This window comes from Scyliorhinus torazame, chromosome 22 (assembly GCF_047496885.1).
Source record: "Scyliorhinus torazame isolate Kashiwa2021f chromosome 22, sScyTor2.1, whole genome shotgun sequence".
NCBI lineage: Eukaryota > Metazoa > Chordata > Chondrichthyes > Carcharhiniformes > Scyliorhinidae > Scyliorhinus > Scyliorhinus torazame.
The window spans coordinates 37,845,575-37,872,030 of NC_092728.1; the positions used below are offsets into that span (position 1 = coordinate 37,845,575).

The 26,456-nt window shown below is 47.3% G+C and overlaps 1 protein-coding gene across 4 annotated transcripts in view; it reads left to right on the top strand.

Annotated features, from left to right (window-relative positions):
• The window catches only part of fbxw5 (F-box and WD repeat domain containing 5), a 273,144-nt gene that overhangs the window by 63,619 nt on the left and 183,069 nt on the right, over positions 1-26,456 (top strand). For all 4 annotated transcript variants that reach the window (XM_072488065.1, XM_072488066.1, XM_072488064.1 and 1 more), the window contains exon 4: positions 18,818-18,992. In XM_072488065.1, coding sequence (XP_072344166.1) covers positions 18,818-18,992 — 175 coding nt within the window. The remainder of the gene's footprint in view (positions 1-18,817; positions 18,993-26,456) is intronic.

Below are 26,456 nucleotides of genomic sequence, written 5' to 3' on the forward strand. Positions count from 1 at the left end.
CACTCTGTGAGGATACAACCTCTCTCTCTCGGTGAAGATACAACCTCTCTCTCTGTGAAAATATGACCCCTCTCACTCTGTGTGAGGCTACAAACCTCTCTCTCTCTCTCTCTCTCTCTCTCTCTCTCTCTCTCTCTCTCTCTATCTGTGTGAGGATACGACCTCTCTCCCTCTCTCTGAGGATACGACCTCTCTCTCTCTCTGAGGATACGACCGCCCTCACTCTGTGTGAAGATACGTCCACTCTCTCTCTCTCTCTCTCTCTCTCTCACTCTGTGTGAAGATACAACCTCTCTCACTCTGTGTGAGGACATAACCTCTCTCACTCTGTGTGAGGACATAACCTCTCTCACTCTGTGTGAGGATATGACCTCTCTCACTCTGTGAAGATACGACCTCTCTCACTCTGTGAGGGTACGACCTCTCTCACTCTGTGCGAGAATACGACCTCTCTCACTCTGTGTGATGATACGATCTCTCTCAATCGCTGTGAGGATATGACCTCTCTCTCTCTCTCTCTCTTTCTCTCTCTGAGGATATAACCTCTCTCTCTCTCTTTGTGAAAATACAACCTCTCTCACTCTTGTGTGAGGATAAGACCTCTCTCTCTCTCTGTGAGGATACAACTTCTTTCACTCTGTGCAAAGATACAACCTCTCTCTCTGTGAGGATACAACCTCTCTCCATGTGGGGATACAGCCTCTCTCATTCTGTGCAAAGCTACAACCTCTCTCTCTCTGTGAGGATACAACATCTCCCTCTGTGAGGATATGACATCTCTCGCTCTCTGTGAGGATACGACCTCTCTCTCTCTCTCTCTTGCTCTCTGTTTAAGACCTCTCTCTCTCTCTCTGAGGATACAACCTCTCTCTCTCTCTCTCTCTCTCTCTCTCTCTCTATGTATAAGACCTCTTTCTCTCTCTGTGGGGATACGACCTCTCTCACTCTGTGCAAAGCCACAACCTCTCTCTGTGTGTGAGGATATGACCTCTCTCACTCTGTGTGAAGATACGTCCACTCTCTCTCTCTCACTCTGTGTGAAGATACGACCTCTCTCGTTCTGTGCGAGAATACGACCTCTCTCACACTGTGTGAGGATATGACCTCTCTCTCTCTCTGTGAGGATAAGACCTCTCTCTCTCTGAGGATACAACCTCTCTCTCTCTGTGAAGATACGACCTCTCTCACTCTGTGCGAGAATAAGACCTCTCTCTCGCTCTGTGAGGATACAACCTCTCTCACTCCGAGTGAAGGTATGACCTCTCTCACTCTGGGCGAGGATACGACCTCTCTCACTCTGTACGAGGATACAACCTTTCTTTTTCTGTATGAGGATACGATCTCTCTCTGTGGTAAGTTACGACCTCTCTCACTCTGTGAGGATACAACCTCTCTCTCTCTGTGAGGATAAGACCTCTCTCACTCTGTGTGAGGATAAGACCTCCCTCTCTCTGTGTGAGGATACGACCTCTCTCTCTCTTTGTGGGGGTACGACCTCTCTCACTCTGTGTGAGGATACAACCTCTCTCTCTCTGTGAAGATACGGCCACTCTCTCTTTCAGTGTGAGGATACAACCTCTCCCTCTGTGCGGATATGACATCTCTCTGTGAGGATACGACCTCTCTCTCTCTCTGTGAGGATAAGACCTCTCTCTGAGGATACAACCTCTGTCTCTCTGTGTGGGGATACAACCTCTCTCACTCTGTGTGAGGATAAGACCTCTCTCTCTCTCTCTCTCTCTCTCTCTCTGTGAGGATACAACATCTCCCTCTGTGAGGATATGACATCTCTCACTCTCTGTGAGGATACGACCTCTCTCTCTCTCTCTCTCTCTCTCTCTCTCTCTCTCTCTCTATGTATAAGACCTCTCTCTCTCTCTGTGGGGATACGACCTCTCTCACTCTGTGCGAGAATAAGACCTCTCTCTCGCTCTGTGAGGATACAACCTCTCTCACTCCGAGTGAAGGTATGACCTCTCTCACTCTGGGCGAGGATACGACCTCTCTCACTCTGTACGAGGATACAACCTTTCTTTTTCTGTATGAGGATACGATCTCTCTCTGTGGTAAGTTACGACCTCTCTCACTCTGTGAGGATACAACCTCTCTCTCTCTGTGAGGATAAGCCTCTCTCACTCTGTGTGAGGATAAGACCTCCCTCTCTCTGTGTGAGGATACGACCTCTCTCTCTCTTTGTGGGGGTACGACCTCTCTCACTCTGTGTGAGGATACAACCTCTCTCTGTGAAGATACGGCCACTCTCTCTTTCAGTGTGAGGATACAACCTCTCCCTCTGTGCGGATATGACATCTCTCACTCTCTGTGAGGATACGACCTCTCTCTCTCTCTGTGAGGATAAGACCTCTCTCTGAGGATACAACCTCTGTCTCTCTGTGTGGGGATACAACCTCTCTCACTCTGTGTGAGGATAAGACCTCTCTCTCTCTCTCTCTCTCTCTCTCTCTGTGAGGATACAACATCTCCCTCTGTGAGGATATGACATCTCTCACTCTCTGTGAGGATACGACCTCTCTCTCTCTCTCTCTCTCTCTCTCTCTCTCTCTCTCTCTCTATGTATAAGACCTCTCTCTCTCTCTGTGGGGATACGACCTCTCTCATTCTATGTGAAGATACAACCTCTCTCACTCTGTGCAAAGCCACAACCTCTCTCTGTGAGGATACGACCTCTCTCACTCTGTGTGAAGATACGTCCACTCTCTCTCTGTGTGAGGATATGACCTTTCTCACTCTGTGAAGATACGACCTCTCTCACTCTGTGTGGATACGACCTCTCTCGTTCTGTGCGAGAATACGACCTCTCTCACACTGTGTGAGTATACGACCTCTCTCACTCTCTGTGTGAAGATACAACTTCTCCCACTCAGTGCGAAGTAACGACTTCTCTCAATCTGTGTGAGGATACAACCCCTCTGTCTCTGTGTGAGGGTACGACCTCCCTCTCTGTGAGGATACAACCTCTCACTCTCCGTGTGAGAACACAACGTCTCTCTCTGTGAGGATAGGACCTCTCTCACTCTGTGTGAAGATACGACCTCTCTCACACTGTTCGAGGATACAACCTTTCTTTTTCTGTATGAGGATACGATCTCTCTCTGAGGTAAGTTACGACCTCTCTCACTCTGTGAGGATACAAACTCTCTCTCTCTCTGTGAAGATACGACCTCTCTCTCTGAGGATACGACTTCTCTCACTCTGTGAAGATACGACCTCCTTCATTCTGAGTGAGGATACAACCTTTCTCACTCTGTGTGAGGATAAGACCTCACTCTCTATATGTGAGGATATGACCTCTGTGTGAGGAAACGACCTCTCTCTCTGTGAAGATATGACCACTCTCTCTCTCTCTCTCTCAGTGTGATGATACAACGTCTCTCTGTGAGGATAAGACCTCACTCTCTCTGTGTGAGGCTACAAACCTCTCTCACTCTGAATGAGGATGCGGCCTCTCTCTGTGAGGATACGACCTCTCTCAATCTGTGAAAATACGACTCTCCCACTCTGTGAGGATACGATCTCTCTCACTCTGTGTGAGGATAAGACCTCTCTCTCTGTGAGGATACGACCCCTCTCTGTGAAGATACGGCCACTCTCTCTCTCTCGCTCTCTGTGAGGGTACGACCTCTCTCGCTCTGTTTGAGGATAGGACCTCCCTCACTCTGTGTGAGGATAAGACCTCTCTATCTCTCTGTGATAATACAGCCTCTCACTCTTTGTGAATATACGACCACGCTCACTCTGTGTGAGGATACAACCTCTCTCTCGCTCACTCACTATGAGGATACAACCTCTCTCTCTCTCTCTCTGTGAAGATACAACCTCTCTCTCTGTGAGGATACGACCTCTCTCTCTCTCTGAGGATAATACCTCTCTCTCTCTCTCTGTGAAAATGCGACCTCGCTCAATCTTTGTGAGAATACAACCTCTCTCTCTTTGAGGATACAACCTCTGTCACTCTGTTAAAATACGACTATCTCTCTGTGTGAGGATACGACCACTCTCTCTCTGTGAAAATACGACCTCTCTCTCTGAGGATACAACCTTTCTCACTCTGTGTGAGGATAAGACCTCACTCTCTCTGTGCGAGGATACGACCTCTCTCTCTCTCTCTGTTAAGATACAACCACTCTCTGTCTCTCTCTCTCTCTCTCTCTTTCAGTGTGAGGATACAACCTCTCCCTCTGTGAGGATATGACATCTCTCACTCTCTGTGAGGATTCGACCTCTCTCTCTCTCTCAGAGAGGATAAGACCTCACTCTCTCTGTGTGAGGCTACAAACCTCTCTCACTCTGATTGAGGATGCAGCCTCTCTCTGTGAGGCTACGACCTCTCTCACTCTGTGTGAGGATAAGACGTCTCTCTCTATGAAGATACGACCTCTTTCATTCTCTGTGAGGATACGACCTCTCTCACTCTGTGAGCATAAGACTTCTCTCACTCTTGAGTGAGGATACGACCTCTCTCTCTGCGAAGATACGGCCACTCTCTTTCTCTCTCTCTGTGAGGGTACAACCTCTCTCGCTCTGAGTGAAGATATGACCTCCCTCTCTCTGTGAGGATATGACCTCTCTCACTCAGTGTGAGGATATGACCTCTTTCACTCTGTGTGAAGATACGGCCACTCTTTTTCTCTCTCTCTCTCTCACTCAGTGTGAGAATGCGACCTCTCTCACTCTCTGTGAGGATACAACTTCTCTCACTCTGTGTGAGGATAAGACCTCTCTACCTCTCTCTCTGAGGATATGACCTCTCTCTGTTAAAATACGACCTCTCTCACTCTGAATGAGGATGCGGCCTCTGTCTGTGAGGATACGACCTCTCTCTGTGAGGATGCAACCTCTCTCTCTGTGAAGATACGGCCACTCTCTCTCTCTTTGTGAGGATACAACCCCTCTCTCTCTCTCTCTCTCTCTCTGAGGATATAACCTCTCTCTCTCTCTCCCACTCTGTGAGGATACAACCTCTCTCACTATGGTATGTTGCCTCCCGGGTGCACGGGTCAGGGATGTCTCAGATCGGCTGCAGGACATACTGAAGGGGGAGGGTGAACAGCCAGTTGTCGTGATGCATATAGGCACCAATGATATAGGTAGAAAACGGGATGAGGTCAATCAGAATTTAGGGAGTTAGGAGATAAGTTAAAAATGAGGACCTCAAAGGTAGTAATCTCAGGATTGCTACCAGTGCCACGAGACAGTCAGAGTAGAAATTCAAGAATAGTCAGAATGAATACGTGGCTTGAGAGATGGTGCACGAGGGAGAGGTTCAGATTTTTGGGACATTGGAACCGGTTCTGGGGGCGGTGGGACCATTAAAATTGGATGGTCGATACCTGGGCAGGACTAGAACCAATGTCCTAGCAATGTTACTAGCTTTTGCTAACACTGTTGGGGAGGTTTTAAACTAATGTGGCAGGGGGATGAGAACCAGATTAGGAAGTTGGAGGTCAGTAAAGAGGCAGCAACTAAAGCCAGTAAGGTACTAGATAATAAACTCAATGTGAGAGAGGATACGACCTCTCTCTCTCTGGTAAGATACGACCACTCTCTCTCTCTCTCTCTCTCTCTCTCTCTCTCTCTCTCTCTCTCTCTCTCTCTCTCTCTCTCTTTCAGTGTGAGGATACAACCTCTCCCTCTGTGAGGATATGATATCTCTCACTCTCTGTGAGGATACGACCTCTCTCTCTCTCTCTGTGAGGATAAGACCTCTCTCTGAGGATACGACCTTTCTCTCTCTCTCAGAGAGGATAAGACCTCACTCTCTCTGTGGAGGCGACAAACCTCTCTCACTCTGATTGAGGATGCGGCCTCTCTCTGTGAGGATACGACCTCTTTCATTCTCTGTGAGGATACGACCTCTCTCACTCTGTGAGCATAAGACCTCTCTCACTCTTGAGTGAGGATACGACCTCTCTCTCTGCGAAGATACGGCCACTCTCTCTCTCTCTCTCTCTCTCTGTGAGGGTACAACCTCTCTCGCTCTGAGTGAAGATATGACCTCCCTCTCTCTGTGAGGATATGACCTCTCTCACTCAGTGTGAGGATATGACCTCTTTCACTCTCTGTGAGGATACAACCTCTCTCATTCTGTGTGAGGATACAACCTCTCTCATTCTGTGTGAAGATACGGCCACTCTTTCTCTCTCTCTCTCTCTCACTCAGTGTGAGAATACGACCTCTCTCACTCTCTGTGAGGATACAACCTCTCTCATTCTGTGTGAGGATACGACCTCTCACACACAGTGTGAAGATACAACCTCTCTCTCTCTCTTTCTGAGCAAAGCTACAACCTCTCTCTCTGTGAGGATACGACCTCCCTCACTCTGTGTGAAGATACGTCTACTCTCTCTCTCTCTCTGTGAGGATACGACCTCTCACACACTGTCTGAGGATATGATCTCTCTCCCTCTGTGTGAAGATACGTCACCTCTCTCTCTGTGAGGATGCAACCTCTCTCACTCTGCAAAGCTACAACCTATCTCTCTCTCTGAGGATATGACATCTCTCTGTGAAAATACGACCTCTCTCACTCTGTGCGAAGATGCAACCTCTCTCAATCTCTGTGAGGATACGACCTCCCTCTCTCTTTGTGAGGATACGACCTCTCTCTCTGAGGATACAACCTCTCTCACTCTCTGTGAGGATACAACCTCTCTCACACTGAAGGTACGACCTCTCTCCCTTTCTGTGAGAATACGACCTCTCTCTCTCTCTCTCTCTCTCTCTGTGAGGATACGACCTGTCTCACTCTGTGCAAAGTTACAACCTCTCTCTCTCTGAGGATACGACCTCTCTCACTCTGTGAAGTAATGTCCACTCTCTCTGTGTGTGTGTGTGTGTGAGGATACAACCTCTCTCTCTCTCTGTGAGGATACGACCTCGCTCTCTCTCTGTGAGAACACAGCCTCTCTCTCTGTGAGGATAGGACCTCTCTCACTCGGCGTGAAGATATGACCTCTCTCACTCTGTACAAGGATACAACCTTTCTTTTTCTGTATGAGGATGCGATCTCTCTCTCTGTGAAGATACGACCTCTCTCACTCTGAGTAAGGATACGTCCGCGCTCTCTCTCTGTGAAAATATGACCTCTCTCACTCTGTGAGGATAAGACCTCACTCTCTGTGTGTGAGGATACAACCTCTCTCTCTCTGTGAGGTTACAACCTCTCTCTCTCTCTCTCTCTCTCTCTCTCTCTCTCTCTCTCTCTCTCTCTCTGTAAGGATACAACCTCTCTCACTCTGTGTGAAGATACGGCCACTCTTTCTCTCTCTCTCTCTCACTCAGTGTGAGAATACGACCTCTCTCACTCTCTGTGAGGATACAACTTCTCTCACTCTGTGTGAGGATAAGACTTCTCTACCTCTCTCTCTCTGAGGATATGACCTCTCTCTGTTAAAATACGACCTCTCTCACTCTGAATGAGGATGCGGCCTCTGTCTGTGAGGATACGACCTCTCTCTCTGCGGATGCAACCTCTCTCTCTGTGAAGATACGGCCACTCTCTCTCTCTCTCTCTCTCTGAGGATATAACGTCTCTCTCTCTCTCCCACTCTGTGAGGATACAACCTCTCTCACTATGATATGTTGCCTCCCGGGTGCACGGGTCAGGGATGTCTCAGATCGGCTGCAGGACATACTGAAGGGGGAGGGTGAACAGCCAGTTGTCGTGATGCATATAGGCACCAATGATATAGGTAGAAAACGGGATGAGGTCCTACAATCAGAATTTAGGGAGTTAGGTGATAAGTTAAAAATGAGGACCTCAAAGGTAGTAATCTCAGGATTGCTACCAGTGCCACGAGACAGTCAGAGTAGAAATTCAAGAATAGTCAGAATGAATACGTGGCTTGAGAGATGGTGCACGAGGGAGAGGTTCAGATTTCTGGGACATTGGAACCGGTTCTGGGGGCGGTGGGACCATTAAAATTGGATGGTCGATACCTGGGCAGGACTAGAACCAATGACCTAGCAATGTTACTAGCTTTTGCTAACACTGTTGGGGAGGTTTTAAACTAATGTGGCAGGGGGATGAGAACCAGATTAGGAAGTTAGAGGTCAGTAAAGAGGCAGCAACTAAAGCCAGTAAGGTACTAGATAATAAACTCAATGTGACTGAGGGGAAGAGTAGACCGGGAAGAGATGATGAATGCAAATAGACAGGTGGTCTGAGGTGCATTTGTTTCAATGCGAGAAGTGTAGCAGGTAAGGTGGATGAATTTAGGGCTTGGATTAGTACCTGGGAATATGATGTTATTGGTATTACGGAGACTTGGGTGAGGGAAGGGCGAGACTGGCAACTAAATATCCCAGGGTATAGATGCTTCAGGAGGGATTGAGAGGGAGATAAAAGGGGTGGAGGAGTTGCATTACTGGTCAGAGATGATATCACAGCTATGATTAAGGAGGGCACGATGGAGGATTTGAGCAATGAGGCAATATGGGTAGAGCTACGAAATAGGAAGGGTGCAGTAACATTGTTGGGACTTTACTACAGGCCTCCCAAAAGCGAGCGTGAAGTAGAGGTACAAATATGTAGACAGATTATAGAAAAATGTAGGAGCAATAGGGTGGTTGTGATGGGAGATTTTAACTTCCCCAACATTGAATGGGACTCATGTAGTGTTGGAGGCATAGATTGAGCAGAATTTGTAAGGAGCATCTAGGAGAGTTTTTTAGAGCAGTATGTAAATAGTCCAACTCGGGAAGGGGCCATACTGGACCTGGTATTGGGGAATGATCCCAGCCAGGAGGTTGAAGTTTCAGTCGGTGATTACTTTGGGAAAAGCGATCACAATTCCGTAAGTTTTAGAATACTCATGGACAAAGACGAGAGTGGTCCTAAAGAAAGAGTGCTAAATTGGGGAAAGGCCAAGTATAACAAAATTCGGCAGGAACTAGGGAATGTGGATTGGGAGCAGCTCTTTAAGGGTAAATCCACATTTGAAATGTGGGGGTCTTTTAAGGAAAGGTTAATTAGAGTGCAGGACAGACATGTCCCTGTGAAAATGAGGGATAGAAATGGCAAGATTAGGGAACCGTGGATGACGGGTGGAATTGTGAGACTTGCTAAAATGAAAAAGGAAGCATACATAAGATTGGTAGAGGGATTGAGTTTCGGAGCCCTGAGGTCATGTTGCAGCTGTACAAAACTCTGGTGCGGCCGCAATAGCGTGCAATTCTGGTCACTGCATTATAGGAAGGATGTGGAAGCATTGGAAAGGGTGCAGAGGAGATTTACCAGAATGTTGCCTGGTATGGAGGGAAGATCTTATGAGGAAAGGCTGAGGGTGAAACTTGAGGATGTTTTCGTTAGAGAGAAGAAGGTTAAGAGGTGACTTAATTGAGGCATACAAGATGATCAGAAGATTGGATAGGGTGAACAGTGAGAGCCTTTTTCCTCAGATGGTGATGTCTAGCACGAGGGGACATAGCTTTAAATTGAGGGGAGATAGATATAAGACAGACGTCAGAGGTAGGTTCTTTACTCAGAGAGTAGTAAGGGTGTGGAATGCCCTACCTGCAACAGTAGTGGACTCGCCAACACTAAGGGTATTCAAATGGTCATTGGATAGCTATATGGACGATAAGGGAATAGTGTAAATGGGCTTTAGAGTGGTTTCACAGGTCGGCGCAACATCGAGGGCCGAAGGGCCTGTACTGCGCTGAATGTTCTATGTTCTATCTAGGCGACTTAAAACTGATGAAGCTTTGGAGGAATATCGGGAAAGTAGGACAAATCTCAAACGCGCAATAAAGAGGGCTAAAAGGGGTCATGAAATATCTTTGGCTAACAGGGTTAAGGAAAATCCCAAAGCCTTTTATTCGTATATAAGGAGCAAGAGGGTAACTAGAGAAAGGATTGGCCCACTCAAAGACAAAAGAGGGAATTTATGCGTGGAGTCAGAGGAAATGGGTGAGATTCTTAATGAGCACTTTGCATCAGTATTCACCAAGGAGAGGGGCATGATGGATGTTGAGGCAAGGAGGATGTTTAAATACTCTAGGTCAAGTCGGCATAAGGAAGGGGGAAGTTTTGAGTATTCTAAAAGGCATTTAGGTGGACAAGTCCCCAGGTCCGGATGGGATCTATCTCAGGTTACTGAGGGAAGCGAGGTAAGAAATAGCTGGGGCCTTACAGATATCTTTGCAGCATCCTTGAGCACGGGTGAGGTCCCGGAGGACTGGAGAATTGCTAATGTTGTCCCTTTGTTTAAGAAGGGTAGCAGGCATAATCCAGGGAATTATAGACCTGTGAGCTTGACGTCAATGGCAGGCAAACTGTTGGAGAAGAGACCAAGGGATAGGATCTATTCACATTTGGAAGAAAATAGACTTATCAGTGATAGGCGGAATGGTTTTGTGCAGGGTAGGTCATGTCTTACAAACCTAATAGAATTCTTTGAGGAAGTGACAACGTTAATTGATGAGGGAAGGGCTGTAGATGTCATATACATGGACTTCAGTAAGGCGTTTGATTAAGTTTCCCATGGCAGGTTGATGGAAAAAGTGAAGTCGTATGGGGTTCAGGGTGTACTAACTGGATGGATAAAGAACTGGCTGGGCAACAGGAGACAGAGAGTAGTGGTGGAAGGGAGTGCCTCAAAAAGGAGAAAGGTGACTAGTGGTGTTCCACAGGGATCCGTGCTCGGACCACTGTTATTTGTGATAGACATAAATGATCTGGACGAAGGTATAGGTGGTCTGATCAGCAAGTTTTCAGATGATACTAAGATTGGTGGAGTTGCAGATAGTGAGGAGGACTGTCAGAGAATACAGCAAAATATAAATAGATTGGAGAGTTGGGCAGAGAAATGGCAGATGGAGTTCAATCCAGGCAAATGCGAGGTGATGCATTTTGGAAGATCAAATTCAAGAGCGGACTATACGCTCAATGGAAGAGTCCTGGGGAAAATTGAGGTACAGAGAGATCTGGGAGTTCAGGTCCATTGTACCCTGAAGGTGGCAACGCAGGTCGATAGAGTGGTCAAGAAGGCATACAGCATGCTTGCCTTCATCGGATGGGGTATTGAGTACAAGAGTCGGCAGGTCATGTTACTGTTGTATAGGACTTTGGTTAGGCCACATTTGGAATACTGCGTACATTTCTGGTCGCCACATTACCAGAAGGATGTGGATGCTTTCGAGAGGGTGCAGAGGAGGTTCACCAGGATGTTGCCTGGTATGGAGGGTGCTAGCTATGAAGAAAGGTTGAGTAGATTAGGAATGTTTTCGTTGGAAAGACAGAGGTTGAGGGGGGACCTGATTGAGGTCTACAAAATTATGAGAGGTATGGACAGGGTGGATAGCAACAAGCTTTTTCCAAGAGTGGGGGTGTCAATTACAAAGGGTCACAATTTCAAGATGAGAGGGGGAAAGTTTAAGGAAGATCATAGAATTATCATAGAATTTACAGTGACAGATTCGGCCCATTCGGCCCATCGAGTCTGCACCGGCTCTTAGAAAGAGCACCCCACCCAAGGTCCACACCTCCACCCTAACCCAGTAACTACACCCAACACGAAGGGCAATTTTGGACACTATGGGCAATTTAGCGTGGCCAATCCACCTAACCCGCACATCTTTGAACTGTGGGAGGAAACCGGAGCACCCGGAGGAAGCCCACGCACACACTGGGAGGATGTGCAGACTCCGCACAGACAGTGACCCAAGCCGGAATCGAACCTGGGACTCTGGAGCTGTGAAGCAATTGTGCTATCCACAATGCTACCGTGCTGCCCCACAATGCTACCGTGCTGCTAGATGTGCGTGGAAAGTTTTTTATGCAGAGAGTGGTGGGTGCCTGGAATGCTTTGCCAGCGGAGGTGGTAGAGGCGAGCACGATTGCATCATATAAGATGCATCTAGACAGAAATATGAACGGGCGGGGAACAGAGGGAAGTAGATCCTTGGAAAATAGGCGACAGGTTTAGACAAAGGATCTGGATCGGCGCAGGCTGGGAGGGCCGAAGGGCCTGTTCCTGTGCTGTCATTTTCTTTGTTGTTCTCTCTGTGAAAGTACGACCTCTCTCACTCTGTGTGAGGATACAACCTCTCTGTCTCTGTGTGAGGATACGACCTGTCTCACTCTGTGTGAGGATACGAGCTCTCTCTCTCTCTGAGTATAAGACCTCTCTATCTCTCTGTGTGAAGATACAACCTCTCTCTGTGTGAAGATACAACCTATCTCTCTCTGTGAGGATACGACCATTCTGTCTCTCTGAGGATACGACCTCTCTCACTCCTTGCAAATGTACGACTTCTCTCACTCTGTGAGGATACGACCTCTCACACTCTGAGTGAAGATATGACCTCTCTCTGTGAGAATACGACCCCTCTCTCTCTCTGTGAAGATAAGGCCACTTTCTCTCTCTCTCTCTCTCTCTGAGTGAGGAAACAACCTCTTTCACTCTCTGAGGATATGACCACTCTCTCAGTGTGAGGATACGACCTCTCTCTCTCTCTCTCTCTCTCTCTCTCTCTCTCTCTCTCTCTCTCTCTCTTTCTGAGTATATGACCTCTCTCTGCGAAAGTATGACACCTCTCACTCTGAGTGAGGATAAGACCTCTCTCACGCTGTGTGAGGATACGACCACTCTCACTGTGCGAAGATACAACCTCTCAATCTGTGTGAGGATACAACCTATCTCTCTCTCTGTGTGAGGATACGACCTCTCTCACTCTGTGTGAGGCTACGACCTCTCTCGCTCTGAGTAAGGATATGACCTCTCTCACTCTCTGTGGGGATACAACTTCTCTCACTCTGTGCGAAGATACGACCTCTCTCAATCTGCGTGAGGATAAGACCTCTCTCATTCTGTCAGGATAAGACCACTCTATCTTTCTGTGTGAAGATACAACCTATCTCTCTCTGAGGATACGACCTCTCTCTCTCTCTCTGTGAGGATACCACCTGTCTCACTCTGTGAAGACACAACTTTTCTCACTCTGTGTGAAGATACGTCCTCTCTCTCTCTCTCTCTGTGAGGATACAACCTCTCTCACTCTGTGCAAAGCTACAACCTCGCTCTCTCTCTGTGAGGATACAACGTCACTCTCTGTGTGAGAACACAACCTCTCTCTCTGAGGTTAGGACCTCCCTCACTCTGTGTGAAAATACGACCTCTCTCACTCTGTGTGAGGGTAAGACCTCACTCTCTCTGTATGAGGATACGACCTCTCTCTCTCGCTCTGTGAGAATATGACCTCTCTCTGTGAAAATATGACCTCTCTCACTCTGAGGATATCACCTCTCTCACTCTGTACGAAGATACGACCTCTCTCTCTCTTTGTGAGGATACTACCTCTCTCTCTCTCTGTGAGGATACAACCTCTCTCACACTGTGGGGATACAACCTCTCTCTCTCTCTGTGAAGATACAACCTCTCTCACTCTGTGCAAAGATACGACCTCTCTCAATCTGTGGGAGGATACGACCTCTCTCATTCTGTGTGAATATACGTCCACTCTCTCTCTCTCTCTCTCTCTGTGTGAGGATACAACCTGTCTCACTCTGCTAAGATACGACCTCTCTCAATCTGTGAGGATACAACCTCTCTCTCTCTCTGTGAAGATACGACCTCTCTCAATCTGCGTGAGGATACGACCTCTCTCACTCTGTGCGAAGACACAACCTCTCTCAATCTGTGTGAGGATACGACCTCTCTCACTCTGTGTGAAGATACGACCTCTCTCAATCTGTGGGAGGATACGACCTCTCTCATTCTGTGTGAATATACGTCCACTCTCATTCTGTGTGAATATACGTCCACTCTCTCTCTCTCTCTCTCTCTCTCTCTCTCTCTCTCTCTGTGAGGATACGGCCTCTCTCACTGTGCTAAGATACAACCACTCTCGATCTGTGAGGATACAACCTCTCTCAATCTGTGAGGATACAACCTCACTCTCTCTCTCTCTCTCTCTCTCTCTCTCTCTCTCTCTCTCTCTCTCTCTCTCTGTGAGGATACAACCTCTCTCTCTCTCTCTCTCTCTCTCTCTCTCTCTCTCTCTCTCTCTCTGTGAGGATACGACCTCTCTCACTCTGTGTGAGGATACGACCTCTCTCACTCTGTGTGAGGATACGACCTCTCTCACTCTGTGTGAGGATAAGACCTCACTCTCTCTGTGTGAGGATATGACCTCTCTCTCTCTCGCTCTGTGAGGATACAACCTCTCTCAATCTGTGGGAGGATACGACCTCTCTCATTCTGTGTGAATATACGTCCGCTCTCTCTCTCTCTCTGTGTGAGGATACAACCTCTCTCACTCTGCTAAGATACAACCTCGCTCAATCTGTGAAAATACAAACTCTCTCGCTCTGTGTGAGGATAAGACCTCACTCTCTTTGTGTGAGGATACGACCTCTCTCTCTCGCTCTGTGAGGATATGTCCTCTCTCTGTGAAAATACGTCCTCTCTCGCTCTGTGAGGATACGACCTCTCTCAATCTGTGTGAGGATACAACCTCTCTATCTGAGGATACGACCTCTCACACTGTGGGGATACAACCTCTCTCTCTCACTGTGAAGATACGACATCTCTCAATCTGTGTGAGAATACGTCCACTCTCTTTTTCTCTCTCTCTCTCTCTCTCTCTCTCTCTCTCTGTGATGATACGACCTTTCTCACTGTGCTAAGATACAACCACTCTCAATCTGTGAGGATACAACCTCTCTCAATCTGTGAGGATACAACCTCTCTCTCTCTCTCTCTCTCTCTCTCTCTGTGATGATACAACCTCTCTCACTGTGCAAAGGTACAACCTCTCTCAATCTGTGAGGATACAACCTCTCTCTCTGTCTCTGTGAGGTTACAACCTCTCTCTCTCTCTCTCTGTGAGGATACGACCTCTCTTACTCTGTGTGAGGATAATACCTCTCTCGCTCTGAGTGAGGATATGACCTCTCTCACTCTCTGTGAGGATACGACTTCACTCACTCTGTGCGAAGATACGACCTCAATCTGCGTGAGGATAAGACCTCTCTCGCTCTGAGTGAGGATATGACCTCTCTCTCTGTGAGGATACGACCTCTCTCTCACTGTGGGGATACAACCTCTCTCTCACTGTGGGGATACAACCTCTCTCTCTGTGAAGATAAGACCACTCTCACTCTGCGTGAGGATACGACCTCTCTCACTCTGTGCGAAGATACGGCCTCTCTCAATCTGTGTGAGGATACGTCCACTCTATTTCTCTCTCTCTCTCCATCTCTCTCTCTCTGTGCGGATACGACCTCTCTCACTGTGCTAAGATACAACCTCTCTCAATCTGTGAAAATACAACCTCTCTCACTCTGTGCGAAGATACGACCTTTCTCAATCTGTGTGAGGATACGACATCTCTCTCTCTTTGTGAGGGTCCAACCTCGCTCTCTCTTTGTGAGGATACAACCTCTCACTGTGAGGATACGACCTCTCTCACTGTGCTAAGATACAACCACTCTCAATCTGTGAGGATACAACCTCTCTCAATATGTGAGGATACAACCTCTCTCTCGCTCTCTCTCTCTCTGAGGATACGACCTCTCTCACTCTGTGCGAAGATACGACCTCAATCTGCGTGAGGATAAGACCTCTCTCGCTCTGAGTGAGGATATGACCTCTCTCTCTGTGAGGATACGACCTCTCTCACGCTGTGGGGATACAACCTCTCTCTCTCTGAAGATACGACCTCTCTAGCTCTGCGTGAGGATACAACCTCTCTCACTCTGTGCGAAGGTACAACCTCTCTCAATCTGTGTGAGGATACAATCTCTCTCTCTCTTTGTGAAGATCCAACCTCTCTCTCTCTTTGTGAGGATACAACCCCTCTCTGTGAGGATACGACCTCTCTCACACTGTGGGGATACAACCTCTCACTCTCTCTCTCTCTGTGAAGATACGACCTCTCTCACTCTGCGTGAGGATACGACCTCTCTCAGTCTGTACGAAGATACGACCACTCTCACTCTGCGTGAGGATACGACCTCTCTCACTCTGTGCGAAGATACGGTCTCTCTCAATCTGTGTGAGGATACGTCCACTCTCTCTCTCTCTCTCTCTCTCTGCGAGGATACGACCTCACTCACTGTGCGAAGATACGACCTTTCTCAATCTGTGTGAGGATACGACCTCTCTCTCTCTTTGAGGATACGACCTCTCTCACACTGTGGGGATACAACCTCTCTCTCACTCTGTGTGAGGATACGACCTCTCTCACTGTGCTAAGATACAACCTCTCTCAATCTGTGAAAATACAACCTCTCTCACTCTGTGCGAAGATACGACCTCTCTCAATCTGTGTGAGGATACAACCTCTCTCTCTTTGTGAGGATCCGACCTCTCTCTCTCTTTGTGAGGATACAACCTCTCTCTGTGAGGATACGACCTCTCACACTGTGGGGATACAACCTCTCTCTCTCTCTGTGAAGATACGACCTCTCTCACTCTGCGTGAGGATACGACCTCTCTCACTCTGTACGAAGATATGACCTCTCTCAATCTGCGTGAGGATAAGACCTCTCTCTCTCTCTGTGAGGATACGACCTATCTCCCTTTCTGTGAGACTACGACTTCTCTCTCTCTCTCTGTGTGAGGATACGACCTGTCTCACTCTGCGTGAGCATACAACCTCTCTCACTCTGTGCAAAGTTATAACCTCTCTCACTCTGTGTGAGGATACAACCTCTCTCACTCTGAAGGAAGATATGTCCACTCTCTCTCTCTCTCTCTCTCTCTCTCTCTGTGAGGATACAACCTCTCGCTCTGAGTGAAGATACGGGTGAGGATACAACCTCACTCACTGTGTGAGAACACAAACTCTCTCTCCGTGAGGTTAGGACCTCTCTCACTCTGAGTAAGGATACATCCGCTCTCTCTCTCTCTCTCTCTCTCTCTGAAAATACAACCTCTCTCACTCTGTGTGAGGATACGACTTCTCTCACTCTGTGATGATACGACTTCTCTCACTCTGTGATGATACGACCTCTCTCTCTGTGAAGATACGACTTCTCTCACTCTGCGTGAGGATACGACCTCTCTCACTCTGTGCGAAGATACGACCTCTCTCAATCTGTGTGAGGATATGACCTATCTCTCTCTTGATGAGGATACAACCTCTCTCTCTCTGTGAGGATACAACCTCTCTCACTCTCTGTGAGGATACAACCTCTCTCACTCTCTGTGAGGATACAACGTCTCTTCCTTTCTGTGACAATACGACCTCTCTCTCTCTGTGAGGATACAAACTCTCTCACTCTGTGCGAAGATACGACCTCTCTCAATCTGTGTGAGGATACGACCTCTCTGTCTCTGTGAGGATATGACCTCTCTCTCTCTCTCTCTGTGATGATACGACCTCTCTCTCTCTGTGAGGATACGACCTGTCTCACCCTGTTTGAGGATACAAGCTCTCTCTCTCTCTGAGGATACAATCTCTCTCACTCAGTGTGAATATACGTCCAATCTCTCTCTCGCTCTCTCTCTCTCTCTCTGTGAGGATACAACCTCTCACTCTGTACCAAGCTACAACCTCTCTCTCTCTGTGAGGATACGACCTCTCTCACTCTGTGTGAGGATACAAGCTCTCTCTGTGAAGATAAGACCTCTCTCTCTCTGTGCAAAGCTACAACCTCTGTTTCTCTGTTAGGATACGACTTCTCTCACTCTGTGCGAAGATACGACCACTCTCAATCTGTGTGAGGATACGACCTATCTCTCTCTTTGTGAGGATACGACCTCTCTCTCTCTGTGAGGATACGACCTCTCTCTCTCTGTGAGGATACAAGCTCTCTCTCTCTCTCTCTGTGAAGATACGACCTCTCTCACTCTGTGCGAAGATACGACCTCTCTCAATCTGTGTGAGGATACAACCTCTCTGTCTCTGTGTGAGGATACAACCCCTCTGGCTCTGTGAGGATATGACCTCTCTCTCTCTCTCTGTGAGGATACGACCTCTCACTCTCTGTGAGGATTCAACCTCTCTCACACTGTGAGGATACGACACCGCTCCCTCTCTGTGATGGTACGACCTCTCTCTCTCTCTGAGGATACGACCTGTCTCACTCTGTTTGAGGATACAAGCTCTCTCTCTCTCTGAGGATACAATCTCTCTCACTCAGTGTGAATATACGTCCACTCTCTCCCTCTCTCTCTCTCTGTGTGAGGATACAACCTCTCACTCTGTACCAAGCTACAACCTCTCTCTCTGTGTGAGGATACGAGCTCTCTCTGTGAGGATACGACCTCACTCTCTCTCTCTGTGACGATACAACCTTTCTCTCTCTCTGAGGATACAACCTCTCTCGCTATGGGTGAGGATACGACCTCTCTCACTCTCTGTGTGAGAATATGACCTCTCTCTGTGTGAAGATACAACCTCTCTCTCTCTCTCTCTCTCTCTCTCTCTCTCTCTCTCTCTCTCTCTGTGAGGATACGACCTCTCTCACTCTGTGAAAGCTACAACCTCTCTTTCTCTGTTAGGATACGGCCTCTCTCACTCTGTGTGAGGATAAGACCTCACTCTCTCTGTGTGAGGATACGACCTCTCTCACTCTCTGTGAGGTTATGACCTCTCTCTCTGTGAGGAAACGGTCTCTCTCACTCTGATTTGATAACCTCTATTTCCTCCGTTCACATGCTGTCTGATAGTGTCTATTGTGAACAATTTCACATTTACTTTTGTTTAACACATGTAGTTCGCATGATATCCACCATCTGTTCAATTAGCACATGTTTATAAACCTTTGGATGTCTGAGCTCAATCTGTCGGTGTTGCTGCTGCACTTGAAGATTTGGTCAATGATGATGTTCACTGTTTATTTCAGGTGTGGAACAATGATTTGGAGATTTCCGTGTTGCATAGTGCTAACATGCGGCCCTACAATTGGAGCTATACCCAGTTCTCCCAGTTCAATGCTGAGGACACTCTCCTCCTGGTTTCTGGAGTCTACATTGGGCCTCACAGCTCGTCTTCTGGTGAAATTGCAGTCTTCAATTTAGGTACCTCACTCTGTCTCTTCCTGCACAATGTTAATGAGTTGCTTCAGAAGCAGTGGGGGTTGGCGATGGAACAGAATAAAATGGCCAATATGGGAACAGATGAAGGCCTTTCAGCCCTCAGAGCATGATATCCCTTTGACTTAGATCAAGGCTGATGTATTCCTCAACTCCTTTTACCTGCCTCTGAACCATTTTCCACATTCCCTCACTCAACAAAGATCTCCACATGGGGAGATTTCCCAGATTTCCACCACCCTATCAGGGTTGCACATCTCAATATGGAGTAAACTCTCATTCTTATCCCCTTGGTCTGGACTTCCCTATCAGAGGACACCACGAGACAAAGAGAACCTGTTGAATACTTGAGTTCTTTTAAATGCCTTGGTTACGTCACCCGTAATCTTCTGTATTCAACTGAATACAAGAAACATTCATGCAACCAGTGACCATAATTAACTCTCTTTCAGACCTGGTATCTGGTCAATAGGACTGAAAATGGTAACCAATGGATGAAAATTTAATTTAAAAATAGAACGGAGGCAGAAATATATATCCTTGAAAATACGGTGGTAGACCTTTTGGTGGCTTCAAGTTCATTAAAGTGTAAATGGCGGGGGAGGGGGGTGGTGGGGGTGGAACTGATGGGGACCAAGATCTGAGAGGGAGAGGTGGGGATTGGGTTGGATTGGTTTATTGTCACGTATACCGAGGTACAGTGAAAAGTATTGTTCTGCATGCAGTTCAAACAGATCATTCCGTACTTGAAAAGAAAATACATAATAGGGCAAACATAAAATACACAATGTAAATAGGCATTGGGTGAAGCATACAGGAGTGTAGTACTACTCAGTAGAGTTGATGTGTGAAGAGATCAGATCAGCCCACAAATCCATCAGTCCATGAGAGGGTCGTTTCGGAGTCTGGTAACAGCGGGGAAGAAGCTGTTTTTTTCAGGGGGCCACACAAGATGGAGAACTCATCTCAGCTCGCAGCACCGCACCACTGCACAGGTGGCAGATGACCCATGTCCACAGGCCTGTACTGAAAGCCTGTCGCTGTCTCTAATTCAACAGAACTGGACACGACATCCGAATAGACTGGCTCCAGGGAGATCTACTGAGCTGTACCAGTGCCAATACAGAGTGCCCCTCCCGAGCCCTGTCCAGATCCCCCTTGATTGTGCACCGCGTTGACAGGCAGATCAGACAGAGAGGGTGCAGCACCGGAACTGCCTTGGGCCAAGGCTAATGTGATGCAGATAAAATGGGAATTTGAAAGTTGCAAAGCCTCCTCCACCTCAATCTGCCTGGGTGCTGCCGGTCGGTCCCACAGCCCTCAACCCACCCCCAAATAAAACCACAAAACCCTATTTCTAGCCCTTATGGGAGGAACAACATTTAGAAGAACTTGATCTATTTGAAACATTTGAAAGCTTTTTCATTATATTAACAAGGAACTGTCTTAAGACCGGGAAACATACAAAAATTAAGCAGGTGCCAGTGCAAATCACAGGAGACAGAAAGATCAGCCAAGTCTTTCAGCGTGATTTCGACAGGCTGAGTGAGTGGGCAAGTGCAGTATCATTTGGATTAATGTGAGGTTGTCCACTTTGGTAGCAAAAACAGGAAGGCAGATTATTATCTGAATGGCTACAGATTGAGAGGGGAATGTGCAGCGGGATCTGGGTGTCCTCGTATAACAGTTGCTGAAAGTGTGCGTGCAGGTGCAGCAGACAGTGAAAAAGGCGAATGGTATGCTTGCCTTCATATTCGAGTACACGGGGCAGCATGGTAGCATTGTGGATAGCACAATTGCTTCACAGCTCCAGGGTCCCAGGTTCGATTCCGGCTTGGGTCACTGTCTGTGCGGAGTCTGCATGTCCTCCCCGTGTCTGCGTGGGTTTCCTCCGGGTGCTCCGGTTTCCTCCCACAGTCCAAAGATGTGCAGGGTAGGTGGATTGGCCATGATAAATTGCCCTTAGTGTCCAAAATTGCCCTTGGTGTTGGGTGGAGGTGTTGAGTTTGGGTAGGGTGCTCTTTCCAAGAGCAGGTGCAGACTCGGGGGGCCGAATGGCCTCCTTCTGCACTGTAAATTCAATGATAATCTATGATTAATCTAGGACAAAGGTTCGGCACAACATCGTGGGCCGAAGGGCCTGTTCTGTGCTGTATTTTCTATGTTCTATGTACATGGTCGGGGATGTCTTGCTGCAATTATACAGGACCTTGGTGAAGCCACATCTAGAATAGTGTGTTCAGTTTTGGTCTCTTTATCTGAGGAATGATGTTCTTGCTATGGAGGGAGTGCAGCGAAGGTTTACCAGACTGATTACTGAGATGGCGGGACTGATATATGAGGAGAGATTGACAGGGTTGGGATTGTTCTTGTTAGAGTTCAGACGAATGAGGGGGGGATCTCATAGAGACTTATAAAATTCTAACAGGACTAGACAGGGTAGATGCAGGAAGAATGTTCCTGATGGTGGGGGTGTTCAGAACCAGGGGTCACAGCCTGAGGATTCAGGGTAAACCATTTCGGACCGAGATAAGGAGACATTTCTTCACACAAAGAGTGGTGAGCCTGTGGAATTCATTACCACAGAAAGTAGTTGATGCCAAAACTTTGAATATATTTAAGAGACGGCTGGACATAGCACTTGGGGAGAATGGGATCAAAGGCTATGGGGAGAAAGCAGGATTAGGCTATTGAGTTGGATGATTAGCCATGATCGTGATGAATGGCGGAGCAGGCTCGAAGGGCCAAAAGGCCTCCTCCTGCTCTTATCTTCTATGTATCTATGAAGGGCCAAATGGTCTCCTGCTCCTATTTTCGAAGTTTCTATAATTATCAAAAGTCTATCCAATATTGCAGTTCATGTTGAATAGTTTTTAAGCAATTAATGACTTGAATACAGTCAGGACCCAGAAATAGTCCCAGCTTGCACTTATTTTCAAAGTCTGGGAGAGGAGGAAATCCCAGAACAGCTACAACACTGGCATCTACCCGGCAATGTGCAAAATGGTCCAAGTATGTCCTGTACACAAAAAGCAGATCAAATCCAACCCAGCCAATTACCAGTATACTCTCTGTCATCAGCAAAGTGATGGAAGGGGTCACCAACACTGCTATCAAGCAACAATTACTCAACAATAACCTGCTCATTGACCTCATTACAGTGTTCGTTCGGATGTGGTGGAAAGAGTTGAATGCCAGAGATGAGGTGAGAGTGACTTGTCTTGCCATCAAGGCAGCATTTGACCGAGTATGGCATCAAGGAACCCGAGCAAACTGGAGTCAGTGAAAATTAGGGGGGGAAACCTTCATTGGTTGGGGGTCATACCTGGCACAAAGGAAGATGGCTGTTGTGGTCGGAGGTCAATCATCTCAGTCCCGGGACATCACTGCAGGAGTTCCTAAGGATAGTGTCCTAGGCCCAGCCATCTTGCTGCTTCATCAATGACCCTCCTTCTATCATCAGGTTAGAGGTGGGATGTTTGCAGATGATTGCACAGAGGTGGGATGTTTGCAGATGATTGCGCAATGTTCAGCATAATTCTCAACTCCTCAGATAATGAAGCAGCCCATGTCCAAATGCAGCAAGACCTGGACAATATCCAGGCTTGGGCTGACAAATGGCAAGTAACATTCGTGCCACACAAGTGCCAGGCAAGTGATCATAGCATGATAGAATTTTACATTTGGTTTGAGGGTCAGGAGTCCTACACTTACTTTCTGGAGTTAAACAAAATGGTAATTATGTTGGCATGAGGACAGATTTGGTCCGAGTGGACTGGGCAGGAAGACGAAAAAGAAGCAGTTGAGGAGCAGCGGCGGTTATTTAAGGAGATATTCAAATCTTTCCAACGACAGAGAACATTGACAAATGGTACATCGACAAACAGTGATTGGTTACAGTGCGGAACAAAGGGCCAACCAAAGCAAATACATGAGCAAGAGCAGCATAGGGCGTAGTGAATAGTGTCTTACAGGGAACAGATCAGTCCGAGGGGGAGTCGTTGAGGAGTCCAGTAACTGTGGGGAAGAAACTGTTTCTATGTCTCGATGTGCGGGTCTTCAGACTTCTATATCTTTTGCCTGATGGAAGGGTCTGGAAGAAGGCAAAACCTGGGTGGGAGGGTTCTCTGATAATGATGTCTGCCTTCCTGAGGCAGCCGGAGGTGCAGACAGAATCGATTTGCGGGTGGCAAGCTTGTGTGATGCATTGGGCTGAGTTCACCATACTCTGCAGTTTCTTGCGCTCTTGGGCTGAGAGGTTGCCATACCAGGCTGTGATGCAGCCGGATAGGATGGTCTCTATGGCACATCTGTAGAAGTTTGTGAGAGTCGATGCAGACATGCCGAATATCTTTAGCTTCCGTAGGAAGTAGAGACGTTGTTGGGCTTTCTTGACTGTTGCATCAACGTGAGTGGAGCAGGTCAGACTGTTGGTGATGGTGACCCCCAAGAACTTAAAGCTATCGACCATCTCCACTTCGGAGCCATTGATGCAAACGTGGGTTGGGGAGGAGGGGGGGACTAAGCTTCCTTTGTCCTTCGAGACTGTTCCGCCATCCATTATGATCATAGCTGATCATCAAATTCAATACTGTGATCCCGTCTTCCCCCCCATATCCCTTGATCCTTTTAGCCCCAAGTGCTATATCTGAAATTACACAATGTTTTGGCCTCAACTACTTTCTGTGGCAGTGCATTCCAGAGATTCACCACTCTCTGGGTGAAGAAATTTCTCCTCACTACAGTCCTAAAAGGTTTACCTTCAAGCTATGACCGCTAGTTCTGGACTCCCCACCATCAGGAACATTCTTTCTGAATCTACCCTGTCATAATCCTGTTAGAATTCTATACGTTTCTTTAAGATCTCACTCTTCTAAACTCCAATGAATATAATCCTAATCGACATAGTCTCTCCTCATATTCCAGTCCTGCCATCCCAGGAATCAGCCTGGTAGACTTTCTCTGCACTCCCTCCATAACCAGAACATTCTTCCTCAGATAAGGAGATCAAAACTGCACACAATGCTCCAGGTGTGGCCTCACCAACGCCCAATAGAATTGCAGTAAAACATCCCTATTCCTCGCTATGTAGGCAAACATACCATTTGCTTTCTTTACTGCCTGCTGTACCTACATGCTTACTTTCAGCAACTGATGCACAAGGACACCAAGGTCTTGCTGAGTATCCACCTTTCTCAATGTACACCCATTCAAATAATAATCTGCCTTCCTATTTTTGCTACCAAAGTGGATAACTTCACATTTATCCACATTATACTGCATCTGCCATGCATGTGCCCACAAACTCAGCCTGTCCAAATCCCGCTGAAGCATCTCCGCATCCTCCTCACAGCACATCCTCCCACACAACTTTGCATCATCTGCAAATTTGAAGAGAATACATAGAATTCCCTCGTCCAAATCATTAATATATAATGTGAACAGTTGTGGTCCGAGCACAGATCCCTGCAGTACCCCACTAGTCACTGCCTGCCAATTGGAAAAAGACCCATTTATTCCAACTCTTTGACTTATGTCTGCTAACCAGCTTTCTATCCATCTTAGGGCAGCACGGTAGCATTGTGGATAGCACAATTGCTTCACAGCTCCAGGGTCCCAGGTTCGATTCCGGCTTGGGTCACTGTCTGTGCGGAGTCTGCACATCCTCCCCGTGTGTGCATGGGTTTCCTCCGGGTGCTCCGGTTTCCTCCCGCAGTCCAAAGATGTGCAGGTTAGGTGGATTGGCCATGATAAATTGCCCTTAGTGTCCAAAATTGCCCTTAGTGTTGGGTGGGGTTACTGGGTTATGGGGATAGGGTGCAGATGTTGATCTTGGGTAGGGTGCTCTTTCCAAGAGCCGATGCAGACTCGATGGGCCGAATGGCCTCCTTCTGCACTGTAAATTCTATGATAATCTATGATAATCAAGACACTACTCGCAATCCCATGTGCTTTAACTCTACGTAGTAATCTGTTATGTGAGACGTTGTTCGAAAACCTTCTGAAAGTCTAAATAAACCACATCCACTGATTTTCGCTGGTTAACTCTACTCGTTACATCTTCAAAGAATTCCAGTAAATTTGTCAGGCATGAGTTCCCTTTCGTAAATCCATGCTGACTTTGTCTGATTATACTGATGCTTTCCAAATGATGTGCTGTGAAATTCTTGATAGTCCAGCAACTTCCCTACTACCGGCGTTAGGCTCACTGCTCTATACTTCCCGATACTTCTCTCTCCACCGATGTGGCAAAATGCTTCCAGCATTTTGTTTGATTTCAAATTTCCAGAATCTACAGTATTTTGTTTTCTAGTTATGTACTGGGCATTTGTAAGTGCGGTTTGCTGCAATTTTAAATGAGAAACTATTTAACACTAAATGTGTAATTTTTCTGTTAATGAAGCTCAGTTCGGGGAAGCAAAATTGCAGATTTTTGCAGACGGATTTGTTGGTGCTAATTTACTGAGATATGTTATCATTCTTTTGACAGGACTAGTAGGGTCAGGTCTGTCACTGTGTAACACTAGGGTACAGTACTGGTGAGGACGGGTCTGTCACTATAACACTGGGGTACGGTACATAGAACATAGAAAATACAGCACAGAACAGGCCCTTCGGCCCACGATGTTGTGCCGAACCTTTGTCCTAGATTAATCATAGATTATCATTGAATCTACAGTGCAGAAGGAGGCCATTCGGCCCCCTGAGTCTGCACCAGCTCTTGGAAAGAGCACCCTACCCAAACTCAACACCTCCACCCAACATCAAGGGCAATTTGGACATTAAGGGCAATTTATCATTGGCCAATTCACCTAACCCGCACATCTTTGGACTGTGGGAGGAAACCGGAGCACCCGGAGGAAACCCACGCAGACACGGGGAGGACGTGCAGACTCCGCACAGACATTGACCCAAGCCGAAATCGAACCTGGGACCATGGATCTGTGAAGCAATTGTGCTATCCACAATGCTACCGTGCTGCCCTTAAGAACAAATAAATCTACACTATATAATTTTCCCGTAATCCATGTACCTATCCAACAGCTGCTTGAAGGTCACTAATGTTTCCGACTCAACTACTTCCACAGGCAGTGCATTCCATGCCCCCACTACTCTCTGGGTAAAGAACCTACCTCTGATATCCCTCCTATATCTTCCACCTTTCACCTTAAATTTATGTCCCCTTGTAATGGTGTGTTCCACCTGGGGAAAAAGTCTCTGACTGTCTACTCTATCTATTCCCCTGATCATCTTATAAACCTCTATCAAGTCGCCCCTCATCCTTCTCTGCTCTAATGACAAAAGGCCTAGCACCCTCAACCTTTCCTCGTAAGACCTACTCTCCATTCCAGGCAACATCCTGGTAAATCTTCTTTGCACCTTTTCCAGAGCTTCCACATCCTTCCTAAAATGAGGCGACCAGAACTGTACACAGTACTCCAAATGTGG